We start from the raw sequence: 18,570 nt of genomic DNA on the forward strand, positions 1-18,570 counted from the left end.
AAAGCCCCAAGACCACAGGTGGCTGGTGGAAGCATAATTAGGGAGGACATGCTCATTGTAATGGCTGGAAAGGGAAGAATGGAATGGTATCAAACACATGGTTTCCATGTGTTTGATACCAATCACTCCATACCAGACATTATTATTATTACTATTATTATTATTACTATTATCCTCCCCTCATCAGTCTCTCTCAGACTCGCATGTGACTGACTGACTCGGAGATGGGCTTCGAGAGATAATTCACTTTTGTTCCCTGCGTGCCATAAAGACAAACAAAGCACAGATTACTATGTACACTATGTGTACAAAATAATGTATTAACAATATTGAATGATTTATGCTTCCTTCATATCGCCAATAGCCATATTAAGGGTGGTTGGAAGTTCTGAATAAGGGGTATGTTTTATATACATGTTGGTGGCTCAAACCTCTACATACAATGGCCAGACATGTAATGCATGTGGTGAATTTCAGGGAGTCAGTGGCCAAATAAGGGCTTTGGGTATTTGGTGGAACAGTTGACATGGGCAACTGAGATGAGCACCGACATTATGTGGATTAACACGCACTTGGCCCAAACAATATTCAGTTGAAGTCGGAAGTTTACATACACCTTAGCCAAATATATTTAAACTCAGTTTTTCACAATTCCTGACATTTAATCCAAGTAAAAATGTCCTGTTTTAGGTCAGTTGGGATAACCACTTTATTTTAAGAATGTGAAATGTCAGAATAATAGTAGAGAGAATTATTTATTTCAGCTTTTGTTTCCCAGTGGGTCAGAAGTTTACATACACTCAATTAGTATTTGGTAGCATTGCCTTTAAATTGTTTAACTTGGGTCAAACGTTTCGGGTAGCCTTCCACAAGCTTCCCACAAATAAGTTGGGTGAATTTTGGCCCATTCCTCCTGACAGGACTGGTGTAACTGAGTCAGGTTTGTAGGCCTCCTTTGCTCGCACACGCTTTTTTCAGTTCTGCCCACAAATTCTCTATGGGATTGAGGTCAGGGCTTTGTGATGGCCACTCCAATACCTTGACTTTGATGTCCTTAAGCCATTTTGCCACAACTTTGGAAGTATGATTGGGGTCATTGTCCATTTGGAAGATCCATTTGTGACCAAGCTTTAACTTCCTGACTGACATCTTGAGATGTTTCTTCAATATATCCACATAATTTTCTTCCCTCATGATGCCATCTAGTTTGTGAAGTGCACCAGTCTCTCCTGCAGCAAAACACACCCACAATATGATGCTGCCACCCCTGTGTTTCACGGTTGGGAGGGTGTTCTTCAGCTTGCAAGCCTCCCCCTTTTTCCTCCAACCATAACGATGGTCATTATGGCCAAAGAGTTCCATTTTTGTTTCATCAGACCAGAGGACATTTCTCCAAAAAGTACAATCTTCTCCAAAAAGTACAACCCCATGTGCAGTTGCAAACCATTGTCTGGCTTTTTTATGGCGGTTTTGGAGCAGTGGCTTCTTCCTTGCTGAGCGGCAATATAGGATTGTTGATATAGGACTCGTTTTACTGTGGATATAGATACTTTTGTACCTGTTTCCTCCAGCATCTGTACAAGGTCCTTTGCTGTTGTTCTGGGATTAATTTGCACTTTTCGCACCAAAGTACGTTCATCTCTAGGAGACAGAACGCGTCTCCTTCCTGAGCAGTATGATGGCTGCGTGGTCGCATGGTGTTTATACTTGCGTAATATTGTTTGTACCGATGAATGTGGTACCTTCAGGCGTTTGGAAATTGCTCCCAAGGATGAACCAGACTTGTGGGGGTATACACTTTTTTCTTGAGGTCTTGGCTGATTTCTTTAGATTTTCCCATGATGTCAAGCAAAGAGGCACTGAGTTTGAAGGTAGACCTTGAAATACATCCACAGCTACACCTCCAATTGACTCAAATTATGTATCAGAACCTTCTAAAGCCATGACATAATTTTCTGGAATTTTCCAAGCTGTTTAAAGACATAGTCAACTTAGTGTATGTAAACTTCTGACTCACTGGAATTGTAATACAGTGAATTATAAGTGAAATAATCTGTCTGTAAACAATTGTTGGAAAAATGACTTGTGTCATGCACGAAGTAGATGTCCTAACCGACTTGCTAAAACTATAGTTTGTTAACAAGAAATGCGTGAGGTGGTTGAAAAATGAGTTTTAATGACTCCAACCTAAGCGTATGTTAACTTCTGACTTCAACTGTATGGTTTTCTGCCAAAGAGGTTTGAAATAACTGATTCAGGTTGAGTTTTTCATATTGTTTGTTTTGGTGTTGCTAAATGTGTATTAGTAATATTATGAGAAACTGTTTGAGAGATGGTTTGGATCATTTTCACGCTTTTGTCCCCTTGTTGCTGAGTTCATACTGTATCTAGAAATAGCAACATGCCTGCGGTGGTTTTAATCAAAATTAGAACACATAAATTAGCCAAGAAAGAAACTGGCCCATCTGACAGGTAAACCTTCGGTCATCATAATCTCAAATAAGCAGAAAGCAAATATTCTCTTATCAACATATGAAGGTTAAAGCTAAAATCCACTGTTGAAACTATACCAAAGTGGTCACCCGCCTCCTTTTTGGGAAAAAGTTGAGGGATGGGCCTGGAGAAATGTAACCACTCTCAAATTCATAGACAGAGCTATGGATGCAATGACTGACCATCCCAGACATCAAAATTATAGTTTCAATCATGTTTTAAGGCTATACAGTGTTTGTTTACGTTATTTACAGACATTGGAGTAAAACAGGCTTATATTTGGGATTCTGATAGGATGAGACAGTTGAACTAAGCTCATGAGGCATTTACAAATTATATTCTTCAAAAATCAATGGGTATATACCATTCGTTTATAAGTCCAAAAATGGATGTTGCAACTAAATATTCTAGCTTTAAGCATGACGAAAAGATGCTGAAAATAATGACTGTTTTTGATCAGTGATGTATACTGATGGTTTACGTCAATGGAACTCTACATAGCCTGACACTTGGTATAGTTTAACCACAACCAATGAATACAGATGAGAATGCCAACACAGCTTTGGAAGCAGTGAATTATCGAAACTGTTGGCTAAAACCTAACATTTCCTCTCACGACCAGCAGACTTCACTCACTGACTATCAGTCTTGTTTTTCTTTGATTCTCAGTCTTGTTTTTCTTTGCAATAAATTTCAAAAAGCAGTCAAATGGGAGATTATTTCTTTTTAATTTTGGTCGTTTCTGAATAGAAAATAATATCAGTGCACCACTCTACAATACATCCAGCAATATCATGTTTAAATAATTGAGGAAGGATCTTTGCGGTTAAGAGATGAGTTCTCTTGCTACTGTCTATGCTAAATAACCCAGACAGGATGTAGGCCTAACGTCTGCTGCATAAATGACTGCAAACAAAAGCTATGCTCCAGCAAAATAGAACCAATGTGATTGATTGTGATGTGAAATACCCTGTATTGTTGATGTTTTATGTAGTCAACACACCAGTAGCAATGAAACCATTTTAGAAAAAGGGGGATTGATAGTGGGATAGTGGGATAGGGCCATATTCTAAAAGACACGCATTATCTTCAGTCAGAGTTTTCTAAAAAGTAATTTTTACACTTAGTACAAAAAAAGACATTTCTACCCGTTAGTGCTTTGTTTTAAGATACTATAACATAAATAAACAATTTATTTTCAGTGTTCAAACAGACAGTTCCAGTGTGACTGGAAAACTAACATACTCCACCGTATTCCAGTTGGCAGCAGAGGGCTTACTATAGAGACTTCTCCACTTTCAATGCGCCCCAAAGGCACCACACTTACACAGCGTTCTTCATGTCTACACAGCTCCAAAAAGAAAACACCTCCAGTTTGGGGGCTCAAATATTCACCTCTGCTCTCTCCCTCTGTGGAAAAAGAAAGTAAAACTCAAAGTTCTCACTAAAAGACTTTTAGAGTCTCATGCCAGTCTCATCCCTCAACAGTTACTGTCATTTTCTACCACATCTCCAGAGTCTGTCTCTGTCTTTCTGTTCCATGAAGAAGCCATTTTGTGAAAAAAATAACTACAAATCCCAGAGTGCAATGCACAGTTCCCATCCAGGCACCATTTGCTTCCTGTAGTCATAACTTTTACATCAGTACATGATCACACATTATTCTGTCTCAGTCAGTCAAAGATTTTAGTATTATTATCTATTGATATTTAGCCCTCACTTTTCTTTTAAAAAGCTCATATAGATTCTGCTGTGCAAAACGATGCCATGAAGAGCTGATATTGAACATTCCATTCCTTTTTATTTTTAAATCTTTCACTATTCCTGTTCCAAGACATGTCCTTTTATCTTTTCTCTGGGGTCTTCCTTGTCATCCAGGTAGTCCTGCCACGCCCCTTCCAATCATAGTACCGTACTGTAGGTCCATTATGTCATGCCCCTTTATTTGCAGGTAAACACCTCCGTCCTCTCGCTGCATGTGTTGCACTTGACGAAGCAGCACCACTGGAACTTACAGTTGCACTGCCACACTTTGGTGTACTGGTGCGTGTTGTAGCCCCGGCCACAGCACATGAGGTCGCAGCCGTCTGTGTGGGGCGAGGTGCGGTTACACAGCCTCCCCTGGGTGCCAACGCTCCCCGTGGCTGCGTCCTCCTCGCAGTAGTTGGGCGACCTCTCGATGTAGACGAGGTCGGTCTCCATGGGCTTGCGGTAGCCCTGGGTCTTCTTCACCTTGAGGAAGGTGGGCTGGCGTAGTCGGCTGGCCCGGACCACCTCCACGTGGACCGCCTGGTTGTACTTGTCTTTCAGGACATAGCCGATCTCTCGGAACTTGGGCAGGGTCGTCCAGCAGGTTTTGGTGGTGCAGGAGCCTGACACGCCATGACACTTACACTCCAACTTCATCCGCTCCTCCAGGACCTGGATGGACAAACAGGGATAGAGGAGGTTACATGGTGTTAGATTACATTACTAAACATTACATTACATTACATGGACAAACAGGGGGAGAGGCGGTTACATGGTGTTAGATTACATTGCTGAACATTACATGGACAAACAGGGATAGAGGAGGTTACATGGTGTTAGATTACATTACATGACATTACATGGACAAACAGGGGGAGAGGTGGTTACATGGTGTTAGATTACATTGCTGAACATTACATGGACAAACAGGGAGAGAGAGTCATACATGACAATGTTTTACTGGGGTAGGCCCAGTGTTGAAATAGAGAGATGACCTGACTTGGGTGGAAAGAGAAACCCAAAGAAACCCAAAGGGTGAAGAGGTTGCTAGCTAGCTCTGCTGCTGAATTGAATGATGTAAAAAACAATCCACAGAAGGTCAGTGAGAAAAGATGTTCCTTGGATAATATCAGTTTTTTCTATAATAAAAGAACATTAGACAAGACCAAGCTGTTCTCAAACGTTGGTGAACCACCACACTTTTCTAAAAACTCCCTACGAATTACCTCTTGAGCCAACAACTGTCCTTTGAAGGGATATTATTTTAGTGCGTTTGGCAATAACTACTGAACTCCTAAACCAAATGCAAGGTGAAAATGTGACATGATGTTGTCCAACAATCCTCTATTGGGCTTGGTAACATTGATGTTGTTTCTTTTTAAAAAGTACGAGAACATTTAATGATACTAATGAATCACACTGCTCCAAAGTCTTCCCTGACACTTTAAAAAGGACAAACTCAGATAACAATCAGGAACCAATTTTTACAAGACAAGTCTGAGAATACGTGAAAGCATAAAGTTTCAATGTCTCTAACCGTCTTAATATTCTTTAATTAAATGTGTCAAAACATGGAGCGATACCACACTGTTGCATGGACCAAAAGACAACTGTTGTCTGTGGTGTATTTGGAGCACTTTTAGCTAATGTCTAAGTACAGTATACACCATGGCACTGTGGCAAAATGACACTCTATAGACTACCGTTCAAAAGTTTGGGGTCACTTAGAAATGTCCCTGTTTTTGAAAGAAAAGCACATTTTTTGTCCATTAAAATAACATCAAATTGATCAGAAATACAGTGTAGACATTATTAATGTTGACTTGTAGCTGGAAACGGCTGATTTTTAATGGAATATCTACATAGGCATACAGAGGCCCATTATCAGCAACCATCACTTCTGTGTTCCAATGGCATGTTGTGTTAGCTAATCCAAGTTTATTATTTTAAAAAGGCTAATTGATCCTTAGAAAACCCTTTTGCAATTATGTTAGCACAGCTGGAAACTGTTGTTCTGATTAAAGAAGCAATAAAACTAGCCTTCTTTAGCCTAGTTGAGTATCTGGAGCATCAGCATTGGTGGGTTCGATTACAGGCTAAAAATGTCCAGAAACAAAGACCTTTCTTCTGAAACTCGGCAGTCTATTCTTGTTCTGAGAAATGAAGGCTAGTCCATGCGAGAAATTGCATATATATATATATAAACAGAACCAGTCAAAAGTTTGGACACGCCTACTCATTCAAGGGATTTTCTTTATTTTTACTATTTGAATGATAGAATGATAGTGAAGCTATTAAAACTATGAAATAACACATACAGTGGGGCAAAAAAAGTATTTAGTTAGCCACCAATTGTGCAAGTTCTCCCACTTAAAAAGATGAGAGAGGCCTGTCATTTTCATCATAGGTACACTTCAACTATGACAGACAAAATGAGAAAAACAAATCCAGAAAATCACATTGTAGGATTTTTAATTTGACTGGTACTGTATATACAGTTGAAGTCGGAAGTTTACATACACTTAGGTTGGAGTTATTAAAACTCGTTTTTCAACCACCCGACAAATGGCTTGTTAACAAAGTATAGTTTTGGCAAGTCGGTTAGGACAACTACTTTGTGCATGACACAAGTAATTTTCCAACAAGTGTTTACAGACAGATTATTTCATTTATAATTCACTGTATCAGAATTCCAGTGGATCAGCCGTTTATATACACTAAGTTGACTGTGTCTTTAAACAGCTTGGAAAATTCCAGAAAATGATGTCATGGATTTAAAAGCTTCTGATAGGTTAATTGACATAATTTGAGTCAATTGGAGGTGTACCTGTGGATGTATTTCAAGGCCTACCTTCAAACTCTCTATTTTGCTTGACATCATGGGAAAATCAAAAGAAATCAGCCAAGACCTCAAGAAAAAATTGTAGTCCTCCTCAAGTCTGGTTCATCCTTCTGAGCAATTTCCAAACGCCTGAAGGTACCACATTCACCTGTACAACAATAGTATGCAAGTATAAACACCATGTGACCATGCAGCCATCATACTGCTCAAGAAGGAGATGCTATCAGTCTCCTATAGATGAACGTACATTAGTGCGAAAAGTGCAAATTAATCCCAGAACAACAGCAAAGGACCAGGTACTTAGGTATCTATATCCACAGTAAAACAAGTCCTATATCGACATAACCTGAAAGGCCGCTCAGCAAGGAAGAAGCCACTGCTCCAAAACCGCCATAAAAAAGCCAAGCTACAGTTTGCAACTGCACATGGGGACAAAGCTCGTACTTTTTTGAGAAATGTCCTCTGATCTGATGAATCAAAAATACAACTGTTTGGCCATAATGACCATCGTTATGTTTGGAAGAAAAAGGGGGAGGTTTGCAAGCGAAAGAACACCATCCCAACCGTGAAGAACGGGGGTAGCAGCATCATGTTGTGGGGGTGCTTTGCTGCAGGAGGGACTGGTGCACTTCACAAAATAGATGGCATTATGAGGAAAGAAAATTATGTGGATATATTGAAGCAACATCTCAAGTCATCAGTCAGGAAGTTAAAGCTTAGTTGCAAATGGGTCTACCAAATGGACAATGACCCCAAGCATACTTCCAAAGTTGTGAAAAAATGGCTTAAGGACAACAAAGTCAAGGTATTGGAGTGGCCATCACAAAGCCATGACTTCAATCCTATTGAAAATTTGTGGGCAGAACTGAAAAAGCGTGTGCAAGCAAGGAGGCCTACAAACCTCACTCAGTTACACCAGCTCTGTCAGGAGGAATGGGACAAAATTCCCCCAACTTATTGTGGGAAGCTTGTGGAAGGCTACGCAAAACGTTTGACCCATGATAAACAATTTAAAGGCAATCCTACCAAAAACTAATTGAGTGTATGTAAACTTCTGACCCACTGGGACTGTGATGAAAGAACTAAAAGCTGAAACAAATAATTCTCTCTACTTTTATTCTGACATTTCGCATTCTTAAAATAATGTGGTGATCCTAACTGACATAAGACAGGGAATGTTTTCTAAGATTAAATGTCAGGAATTGTGAAAAACTGAGTTTAAATGTATTTACCTAAGGTGTATGTAAACTTCCGACTTCAACTGTGTATTATTATATTTAAGCAACAAGGCCTGAGGGGTATGGGATATTGCCAACATAGCACGGCTAAGGGCTGTTCTTACGCATCGTGGAGTGCCTGGATACAGCCATTTGCCGTGGTATATTGGCCATATACCACAACCCCCCGAGGTGCCTTATTGCTATTCTAAACTGGTTACTAAAGTAATTAGAGCTGTAAAAATAAATGTTTTGTCATACCCATGGTATACGGTCTCATATACCACGGCTGTCAGCCAATCAGCATTCAGGGCTGGAACCACCCAGTTTATAAATATATATATATATACGTATATAGTACTTCACTGTTAGTGTACAGCTGTTGTTTTTAAAACGTGTCAAATAGAAATATATTTATTTATTTTTGTTGAAATTGCTGACGATTTCATTGATTGAATAGACATTTGGATGGCATTGCTCAATGGATGGTATTTCTCTGATATAACGTCAGCTTCACAGTTCACACCAATGCTTTGTTTTCTCTTCAGTGTTACATGCTGACCATACCGGACACTTCGCGTGCGCGAGCCTCGCAAAATAAATGTAGAAATCCATGTTATTCAATTATTGCACTCACACTGCTCGCGGGCTCCAACGAGCATCTGCGATGCCAAGGGCTAAAATAGAACTCCTTTCTATTTCTGACGCAGATCGAGCTGAAAGTCCTGCCTCTTCCATCTCCTCATTGGTTTATAGAAGCAGGTACCCACGTGCCATCTCCTCATTGGTTATACCCACGTGGGTGATTGAAAGACGAACTGTTTTGCCGGTTGTCGTGGCAATACTATGAAAGTGTAAATGTGATCACCATATAAGTACAAAGATGAAAAAGCCTGGAAGGAGGAGAGATGACTAGAAACGATTCGGTTGGCCGTTTTATCTGTGGATTAATTGTCGGAGTAGAGGACCTTGTGCATTTCGGGTAAAATAACAACTCAATGTTTATATCCCAGGACAAATTAACTAGCAACTGCAAGCTAACTAGCTAAATTGCTATACATGTTTAATGCTTTTCGACCTGTCCCCAAATGAATGTCATTGGTTCAGAGTTTGTTTTGATATTTTAACCTGCGTGTCGTGGTCGCGTTTGGTGTAGGGGGACAAAATAAATGTATGTACGATGGCGCACGATGGCGCACACGCGCAGCCGGTTTGGGTTCTGTGTTACATATACATTAGGAACACCTTCCTAATATTGAGTTGCACCCCCTTTTGCCCTCAGAACAGCCTGAATTTGTCGGGGCATGGAATCTATAAGCAAGGTGTCGAAAGTGTTCCACAGGGATGCTGGCCCATGTTGACTCCAATTCTTCCCACAGTTGTATCAAGTTGGCTGAATGTCCTTTGGGTAGTGGACCATTCTTGATACACATGGGGAACTGTTGCGCGTGAAAAACCCAGCATCATTGCAGTTCTTGACACACTGAAACCGGTGCGCCTGGCACCTACTACCATACCCCCTTCAAAGGCACTAAATCTTTTGTCTTGCCCATTCGACCTCTGAATGGCACACATACACAATCCATGTCTCAGTTGTCTCAAAGCTTAAAAATCCTTCATTAACTTGTCTCCTCTCATTCATCTATACAGATCTATCTCAAAGGACATCAGTCTGTTAAATAGCCATCACTAGCCGGCTTCCACCCGGTTACGCAACCCTGCACCTTAGAGGCTGCTGCCCTTTATACATAGACTTGGAATCATTGGTCACTTTAATAATGGAACACTAGTCACTTCAATGTTTAAATAATGTTTACATACTGCTTTTCTCATCTCATATGTATATACTGTATTCTATTCTACTGTATTTTAGTCAATGCTACTAATATTTATATATTTCTTTATTCCATTCTTTTACTTTTAGATTTGTGTGTATTGTTGTGAATTGTTAGACACTACTGCACTGTTGGAACTAGGAACACAAGCATTTCGCTACAACCACAATAACATCTGCTAAATATGTGTGGCCAATAACATTTTGATTTGATTGAAGTTAATTTAACAGTGACATCAATAAGGGATCATAACTTTCACCTGGATTCACCTGGTCAGTCTATTTCATGGAAAGAGCAGGTGTTCCTAATGTTTTGTTCACTCAGTGTAAATTATTTAGAGAGAGACCAAGAAACATTCTGAGTGAAGAGGACGTATTTATTTGAGTTCAACATTGTGTTTATTAATGAATAACAAAGAGTTTTCAGCAGACGGTTGGTGAATGCCCTCTTTGTATGGAGGAGTCCCTGTAAGTGGAAACGGATGTTCACAATGACAGATGCGTGCCATTCCAAAGACAGTTGTTTTGATTTTAAAGTATTTGAGTACATTGTGTTATAGAATAGAGAGTTGTGTTTGATCTGAATTCACACTGGTTGTTTGTTTTGTGCGTTGTGCCACATCCATTTACATCTGAGGGTCAAACATTCCCAATCTGGCGTAGAGTGACTGTTCCCTATGAAGTAGACCAAACCAGGCATATCTGACATTCTAAGAGGGACACTGATGCCAGCTATATGTCAAAAACAAGGGAAAATGCACTTACTGGTAATATTCAACCATATAATTATCCCTACCTTCCTGAAGACTACATCAATAGCAAGGGAAAATAAATATAAATCTCATATAACCATACACCATTACGCTTGAGTTAAATGTGGATCATTCAGCTATTTAATGCGTTGCAGATACGACATTCTCGACAGATGTTTATTAACTGTTTGCATCTGGATCAGTGTGAATGCTGGGATCATGGGTTGGTTAATTAACGAAAGAAACATGACGTTTGAATGAAATAAGTATTTAATACTGGATTTCACAATATAAAAGAACATGCAAATCAACACTTCAAGGCCTCTTATCTTAAATCAAAACACTCTTACATGTTCAGATAGCAGTCATATATCTTAGAAACGGAATCGTTTCAAAATGCACTGGTACCCACCCGTTCATTACCAAGCTCATCTCTGACATGTGGCACACAGTGTAGTAGAGAACTCCTCTAAATGCCTAATCCTAGGGCACCTGGGAAATATTGTGTGCTGTCCTCAGCAGTTTAGTGTCAGGACCAAGTCAATCCTTGTTCAACAACAGGCCTCTACTTACCTACTGTAAATCTGCATTCTGTCACTACAGTACATGTTGTATTCTGTGACTACAGTACGTGTTGTATTCTGTGACTACAGTACGTGTTGTTTTCTGTGACTACAGTACGTGTTGTATTCTGTGACTACAGTATGTGTTGTATTCTGTGACTACAGTACATGTTGTATTCTGTGACTACAGTACGTGTTGTATTCTGTGACTACAGTACGTGTTGTTTTCTGTGACTACAGTACGTGTTGTACTCTGTGACTACAGTACGTGTTGTATTCTGTGACTACAGTACGTGTGGTATTCTGTGACTACAGTATGTGTTGTATTCTGTGACTACAGTACGTGTTGTATTCTGTGACTACAGTATGTGTTGTATTCTGTGACTACAGTACGTGTTGTATTCTGTGACTACAGTATGTGTTGTATTCTGTGACTACAGTACGTGTTGTATTCTGTGACTACAGTACGTGTTGTATTCTGTGACTACAGTACGTGTTGTATTCTGTGACTACAGTACGTGTTGTATTCTGTGACTACAGTATGTGTTGTATTCTGTGACTACAGTATGTGTTGTATTCTGTGACTACAGTATGTGTTGTATTCTGTGACTACAGTATGTGTTGTATTCTGTGACTACAGTATGTGTTGTTTTCTGTGACTACAGTACGTGTTGTATTCTGTGACTACAGTACGTGTTGTATTCTGTGACTACAGTATGTGTTGTATTCTGTGACTACAGTATGTGTTGTATTCTGTGACTACAGTACATGTTGTATTCTGTGACTACAGTACGTGTTGTATTCTGTGACTACAGTACGTGTTGTATTCTGTGACTACAGTATGTGTTGTTTTCTGTGACTACAGTACGTGTTGTATTCTGTGACTACAGTACGTGTTGTATTCTGTGACTACAGTATGTGTTGTTTTCTGTGACTACAGTATGTGTTGTATTCTGTGACTACAGTATGTGTTGTATTCTGTGACTACAGTATGTGTTGTATTCTGTGACTACAGTACGTGTTGTATTCTGTGACTACAGTATGTGTTGTATTCTGTGACTACAGTACGTGTTGTATTCTGTGACTACAGTATGTGTTGTATTCTGTGACTACAGTACGTGTTGTTTTCTGTGACTACAGTACGTGTTGTATTCTGTGACTACAGTACGTGTTGTATTCTGTGACTACAGTACGTGTTGTATTCTGTGACTACAGTACGTGTTGTATTCTGTGACTACAGTATGTGCTGTATTCTGTGACTACAGTATGTGTTGTATTCTGTGACTACAGTACATGTTGTATTCTGTGACTACAGTACGTGTTGTATTCTGTGACTACAGTATGTGTTGTATTCTGTGACTACAGTATGTGTTGTTTTCTGTGACTACAGTACGTGTTGTATTCTGTGACTACAGTACGTGTTGTATTCTGTGACTACAATATGTGTTGTATTCTGTGACTACAGTACATGTTGTATTCTATGACTATAGTACGTGTTGTATTCTGTGACTACAGTACGTGTTGTATTCTGTGACTACAGTACATGTTGTATTCTGTGACTACAGTACGTGTTGTATTCTGTGACTACAGTATGTGTTGTATTCTGTGACTACAGTATGTGTTGTTTTCTGTGACTACAGTACGTGTTGTATTCTGTGACTACAGTACGTGTTGTATTCTGTGACTACAATATGTGTTGTATTCTGTGACTACAGTACATGTTGTATTCTATGACTATAGTATGTGTTGTATTCTGTGACTACAGTACATGTTGTATTCTGTGACTACAGTACGTGTTGTATTCTGTGACTACAGTACGTGTTGTATTCTGTGACTACAATATGTGTTGTATTCTGTGACTACAGTACATGTTGTATTCTATGACTATAGTACGTGTTGTATTCTGTGACTACAGTACGTGTTGTATTCTGTGACTACAGTATGTGTTGTATTCTGTGACTACAGTACATGTTGTTTTCTGTGACTACAGTACGTGTTGTTTTCTGTGACTACAGTACGTGTTGTATTCTGTGACTACAGTACGTGTTGTTTTCTGTGACTACAGTACATGTTGTTTTCTGTGGAGAATAGAGTGGATGAAGTCCACTTCATGAACATGACTCTTCCAACCTAACTGGGTTTTTCTACTTGTAAGAACCAAGTATGTATTCGTTATATAAGATATTCAGTTTTGTTGGCAGGGCATTTTTCCAGAGCAGTTTTTTTCCTGGCATGACGCCTTGCCAGCAGTAGTCATCGTTTCTGTCAGACATTTCCACAATGTACACAATGTACACAGAGTTATGGATCAATAAATGCTGCCTGATTCTTACATTGACACTGTATGTGTTTTGAAATCCCTCATTAGCAGATATTCGATTGAAAGTGTGGGGAGAAGGTACATAGAATACTTGAGGGTCAACCGATAATCTCGTTACAGATGATGATTCAGAATGAGGATTTCCCAAAATATATGGTGGTATAAACCACAATGAATGTCTGTGTGAAACAGAATTACTGAATGGTTGAAAACATTTACTTTACACTGTGTCCATCAAAACCTTGTCTGTTACCAATTAGTCAGATATGACCAGATTTGTCAAACTCACTGGATCCCAGTATACAGAGAGACTAAATCATTCCATGGGTTTGTCTGTATTTATTTGGGATTCACATAACTGGAGCCTACAGTGTTTGTGTCGGAATGTTCTAGATACAGAGGGATCTTTGTAGTGGTAGAGTAGTAGTCTCGGGCCAGCATCAATCAAACCACAAACACTGTGAAGAAAATCACGTTATTCCTGTACTGTGAAAATGCATCCTTTCAAACAAAAAAAATGTGTTTAGCTGAGTTTCCCCATTGTCTCGTGAACAGATTGCACTTAAAAATGTACTGATCCCCCACAACGCCCCGTTTCCACAGCGTGTGTTTGATTGAATCCCATCATCCATACCAAACCTCTGCCAGGCTTAACTCAGACTCAGACAGGTCACCTGACTACGATCCCCTCATATCAGTCTGCCTGCGTTAACTCCACCATTGTCGCTGTGCTTTCAGAAACTGAATGGGCGCAGTGAAATGGCAGTGCTGTGTTTTTGGTACGGCTGAGAGACCTGCAATAATATCCTGTTCCTGACTTTACACTTCATAATTCCATGAAAGGGCTGGATGGAGGGCCATGGCAGAACTCCATCTGGCAGCCGGCTACCGTCCTCGCTCCGCTCCGCTTATTCATTAGATCCATTTATCACCAGAACGCCAGAGAAGCCCAGGCAGGCATGCTCTCTCTTACTCTCTCTTGCTCTCTCTCTCTTTCTCTGACTTTCTTGCTCTCTCTGTCTCTCTGTTATGATTCATGTTGTTCTTTGTTCTGGGATGACTAATAACAAACAAACATAGCCCAGGACCACACCACCACCACCACCACCACCACCGCCACAGGAGAAGTGTGCCAGATCTCCAAGAGAAAAACACCCCACATTATAGTAGGAAAAAAAACTGTAATTGAGCTAAAGCAAAACAGGCTACTGAGAGGCTAACTGTCAATCAGCACGACCCCCATTTAGGGGTTGCCGCCACCACTCTGTAGGTTCCATTCTCTATCTGGGCTGGGGTGTTTACACATGGATGCGCGTGCACACACACAAACCACAAATGCACGAGTGAACGAGCGTGCGCACACACACACACACACACACACACACACACACACACACACACACACACACACACACACACACACACACACACACACACACACACACTGATCTAAAAAGATAAATATGTATTTCTTCTATGTGGTTGTTTACCTTTCTCCCTGCCTCATTGTTGTGGAGGTTCATCAGCCGGCGCGTGGTCTTCTTGATCTCGCGGGCGTCCACGAACCTCCTGGAGAACTCAATGCCGTACTTGATGTCTGCCGAGCAGCCTCCCCACTTCCAGCCCTCTTCCTGGTTATAGTATCCCTGCTTCTCCCGGTCACAGCCACACTGGCTCAGGTTTCCCTGGCTACACGCCGCCGTGATGGCATGGGCTACGCCGGCGGCCGTGATGGCGTACGTGAACGCAGCTTCCCGGCTACCTGAGAAGAGGTAGAGAGGTTAGGGACGTTAAATAATTGTAGAATTACAGCGATGACAACAGAACGTCATAGAAGCTTGTGTACTATGACCTTGTTGCTCTATTTTGACTTGATGATCTCTAGTTAAAGAAATCAGGTACAATCGTCCAGGCAAGACCTCCCTGGCGTCCCTCCCTCCTACCTCCGGCCCCTCCTGCAACTTGGTAAGAAGATGGTCACAGCATCAGACCACAAGTCCTCAAGGACAGCCTCCAAGTGTGCAGTGCTGTGATTCTAGGCCGAGTGGGGAGGGGAGAGTACTGTAGCTAGGTGCTGTCCACAGTGCTGAATTCCTCTCCTCGAGCACCTTGTACTGCATGCCCACATTACTACAGCTGTGATTTGCAGGTCTGTCTGGCTGTCTGGTGCAGTTACTTCCCTTCTCCCTCTCTCTCTCTAGGAGCCTGGTGTTCTCTCGCTCTACAGTACACTTGCAGTGGTTAGGACTTCAGCATTACTGGTATAGGCCATGTATACATGCACAAGTTCAGACAGAGGACAGTCAACAGACAAAAGTGATGCCGGTATGACATAGTATTTCCTCCAATGAGAGGAACTGTTCAAGACTGATAATACAAATGCTTTTTTCTACCATCCGTTTTCAAGTATGCATCCCCCAGACAGTGCTGTCCAATTGTCTTTAAAAGGCTGCTGTGCTCCAAAAGGGGCCGTGGATGCTTGTGCTGTCACAGTGAGTTACCCAGGTGTCCCCTGAGCAGTCCTTCATGTGGGAGAGAGGGTGTGGGCCTCAGAGAGAGAAAAAGGGGCTCTGGGCCACAGAGAGAGAAGAGGGGCTCTGGGCCTCAGGAGGAGAGAGAGTAGAGGGGCTCTGGGCCTCAAAGAGAGAGGGTAGAGGGGCTCTGGGCCTCAGAGAGAGGGTAGAGGGGCTCTGGGCCTCAGAGAGAGAGGGTAGAGGGGCTCTGGGCCTCGGAGAGAGGGTAGAGGGGCTCTGGGCCTCAGGAGGAGAGAGAGTAGAGGGGCTCTGGGCCTCAAAGAGAGAGGGTAGAGGGGCTCTGGGCCTCAGAGAGAGGGTAGAGGGGCTCTGGGCCTCAGAGAGAGAGGGTAGAGGGGCTCTGGGCCTCAGAGAGAGAGGGTAGAGGGGCTCTGGGCCTCAGAGAGAGGGTAGAGGGGCTCTGGGCCTCAGGAGGAGAGAGAGTAGAGGGGCTCTGGGCCTCAAAGAGAGAGGGTAGAGGGGCTCTGGGCCTCAGAGAGAGGGTAGAGGGGCTCTGGGCCTCAGGAGGAGAGAGAGTAGAGGGGCTCTGGGCCTCAAAGAGAGAGGGTAGAGGGGCTCTGGGCCTCAGAGAGAGGGTAGAGGGGCTCTGGGCCTCAGAGAGAGAGGGTAGAGGGGCTCTGGGCCTCAGAGGGAGGGTAGAGGGGCTCTGGGCCTCAGAGAGAGAGGGTAGAGGGGCTCTGGGCCTCAGAGAGAAAGGGTAGCGGGTGGAAGGAGAACAAATGCTACTAGTGACAAACCAGTGGGTTTATTGGGCCTTAAAGGGGATATATATTTTTTACATGGATGTTTCTGTTTCTTTACGTAACATACTTTGCGTGTAACATCACTCTGTAGAATTCATGGCTGTGTTTTCTTCTTACTCAAATGTGTGTTCCATATCATGTAAACAATATTAATCAAGTATTTCAGATATCCAGGAGATTTTATGATCATCAGACCGACATGTACTTTCTGCTGTCTGGTCCAGGCCTACTGTACCAGGCTACCAGCATGAGGGAAGGGAAAATGATATTGACCACTGCATATTGCAATACAGCCAAATTACAGAAAAAACATGAAAATCTCAAATGTGAAAAGTTATACGTTATTTGGCTAAGCAAATAAATATTTAACAATTTAGAAACTTGCTAGATGCAAAATCACTGCTTATTTTACCTTATTTTACAGCCCCAAACACTGTGGTCACATCCAGTGGAGGCTAAGGGGCTAAGGCTGCTAGTCTGTGCTGCTGGAGATGAGCCCGGCCATGACTGCTGCTAATGCCCTGCCTGCCTGCCCACTGCCTGCTGTATGTACTGTATGGGGACTGACTCACAAACACCAGCCTTACTGGTTACCAACAGAGTTATGCCCTGCCAGCTTATGGTCACTCTCAGCCACCTTCATCTCACACATACAGACACACACACACAGAATCGCATACAGACACATGCACACAGACACACACACACACACACACACAACGAACACACACACATGGCGGGGCAGTATGATGGTAAAAACAGAATGGAGTATGAAGTTTCCAGGGTAAGAAGGTTGGTTCCCTGTGCCATAGATGCAGGCTTGTTTCTGGGCCCATTCAGCCTGCAATAACACATCTCATGGGGGAAATGGTATTGGTTGACACCCCCTGTTGGGTCTGGAACTGTCAACCAACGCTAATGGCGTCAACATGCTTCAGTTCGGCTGGTGCCTAGCCGAGCTCGGCTAGGAGAACCAAACAAGTGTGCTCGCATACTCCCTTAAAGGACATTCACTTGAAAACATTTCCTTTAATTTGACCTTTATTTTAGCAGGGAGTCACCATTGAGAAGAGTGTCTCTTTTTCAAGGAGCCCTGCATATACAATATTCATATTCATCTAATACAATATAAAACAAGTCAAATACAGACAAGCATAAATACACAAAAGACAATCAACTAAAACAGACACATTGTTCATTATAACATTCCTCTTTTCACTTTCTTAACTGCCCCAGGGACACTAAGGCATCTCTCGAAACTGCCCCAGGGACACTAAGGCATCTCTCGAAACTGCCCCAGGGACACTAAGACATCTCTCTAAACAGCCCCAGGGACACTAAGACATCTCTCTAAACTGCCCCAGGGACACTAAGGCATCTCTCTAAACAGCCCCAGGGACACTAAGACATCTCTCTAAACAGCCCCAGGGACACTAAGACATCTCTCTAAACTGCCCCAGGGACACTAAGGCATCTCTCTAAACAGCCCCAGGGACACTAAGACATCTCTCTAAACAGCCCCA

The 18,570-nt window shown here is 41.9% G+C and overlaps 1 protein-coding gene across 3 annotated transcripts in view; it reads right to left on the reverse strand.

The window, feature by feature from the left end:
* Positions 1-3,202: 3,202 nt before the first annotated feature.
* The window catches only part of LOC110517476 (protein Wnt-7b), a 55,615-nt gene continuing 40,247 nt past the window's right edge, over positions 3,203-18,570 (reverse strand). For all 3 annotated transcript variants that reach the window (XM_036969229.1, XM_036969228.1, XM_036969227.1), the window contains 2 exons: positions 15,261-15,532; positions 3,203-4,914 (listed from right to left, as the gene is read on the reverse strand). In XM_036969229.1, the coding sequence (XP_036825124.1) occupies positions 4,435-4,914; positions 15,261-15,532 (752 nt within the window). In that variant the 3' untranslated portion in view covers positions 3,203-4,434. The remainder of the gene's footprint in view (positions 4,915-15,260; positions 15,533-18,570) is intronic.

The sequence above is a fragment of the Oncorhynchus mykiss genome, chromosome 30, assembly GCF_013265735.2.
Source record: "Oncorhynchus mykiss isolate Arlee chromosome 30, USDA_OmykA_1.1, whole genome shotgun sequence".
NCBI lineage: Eukaryota > Metazoa > Chordata > Actinopteri > Salmoniformes > Salmonidae > Oncorhynchus > Oncorhynchus mykiss.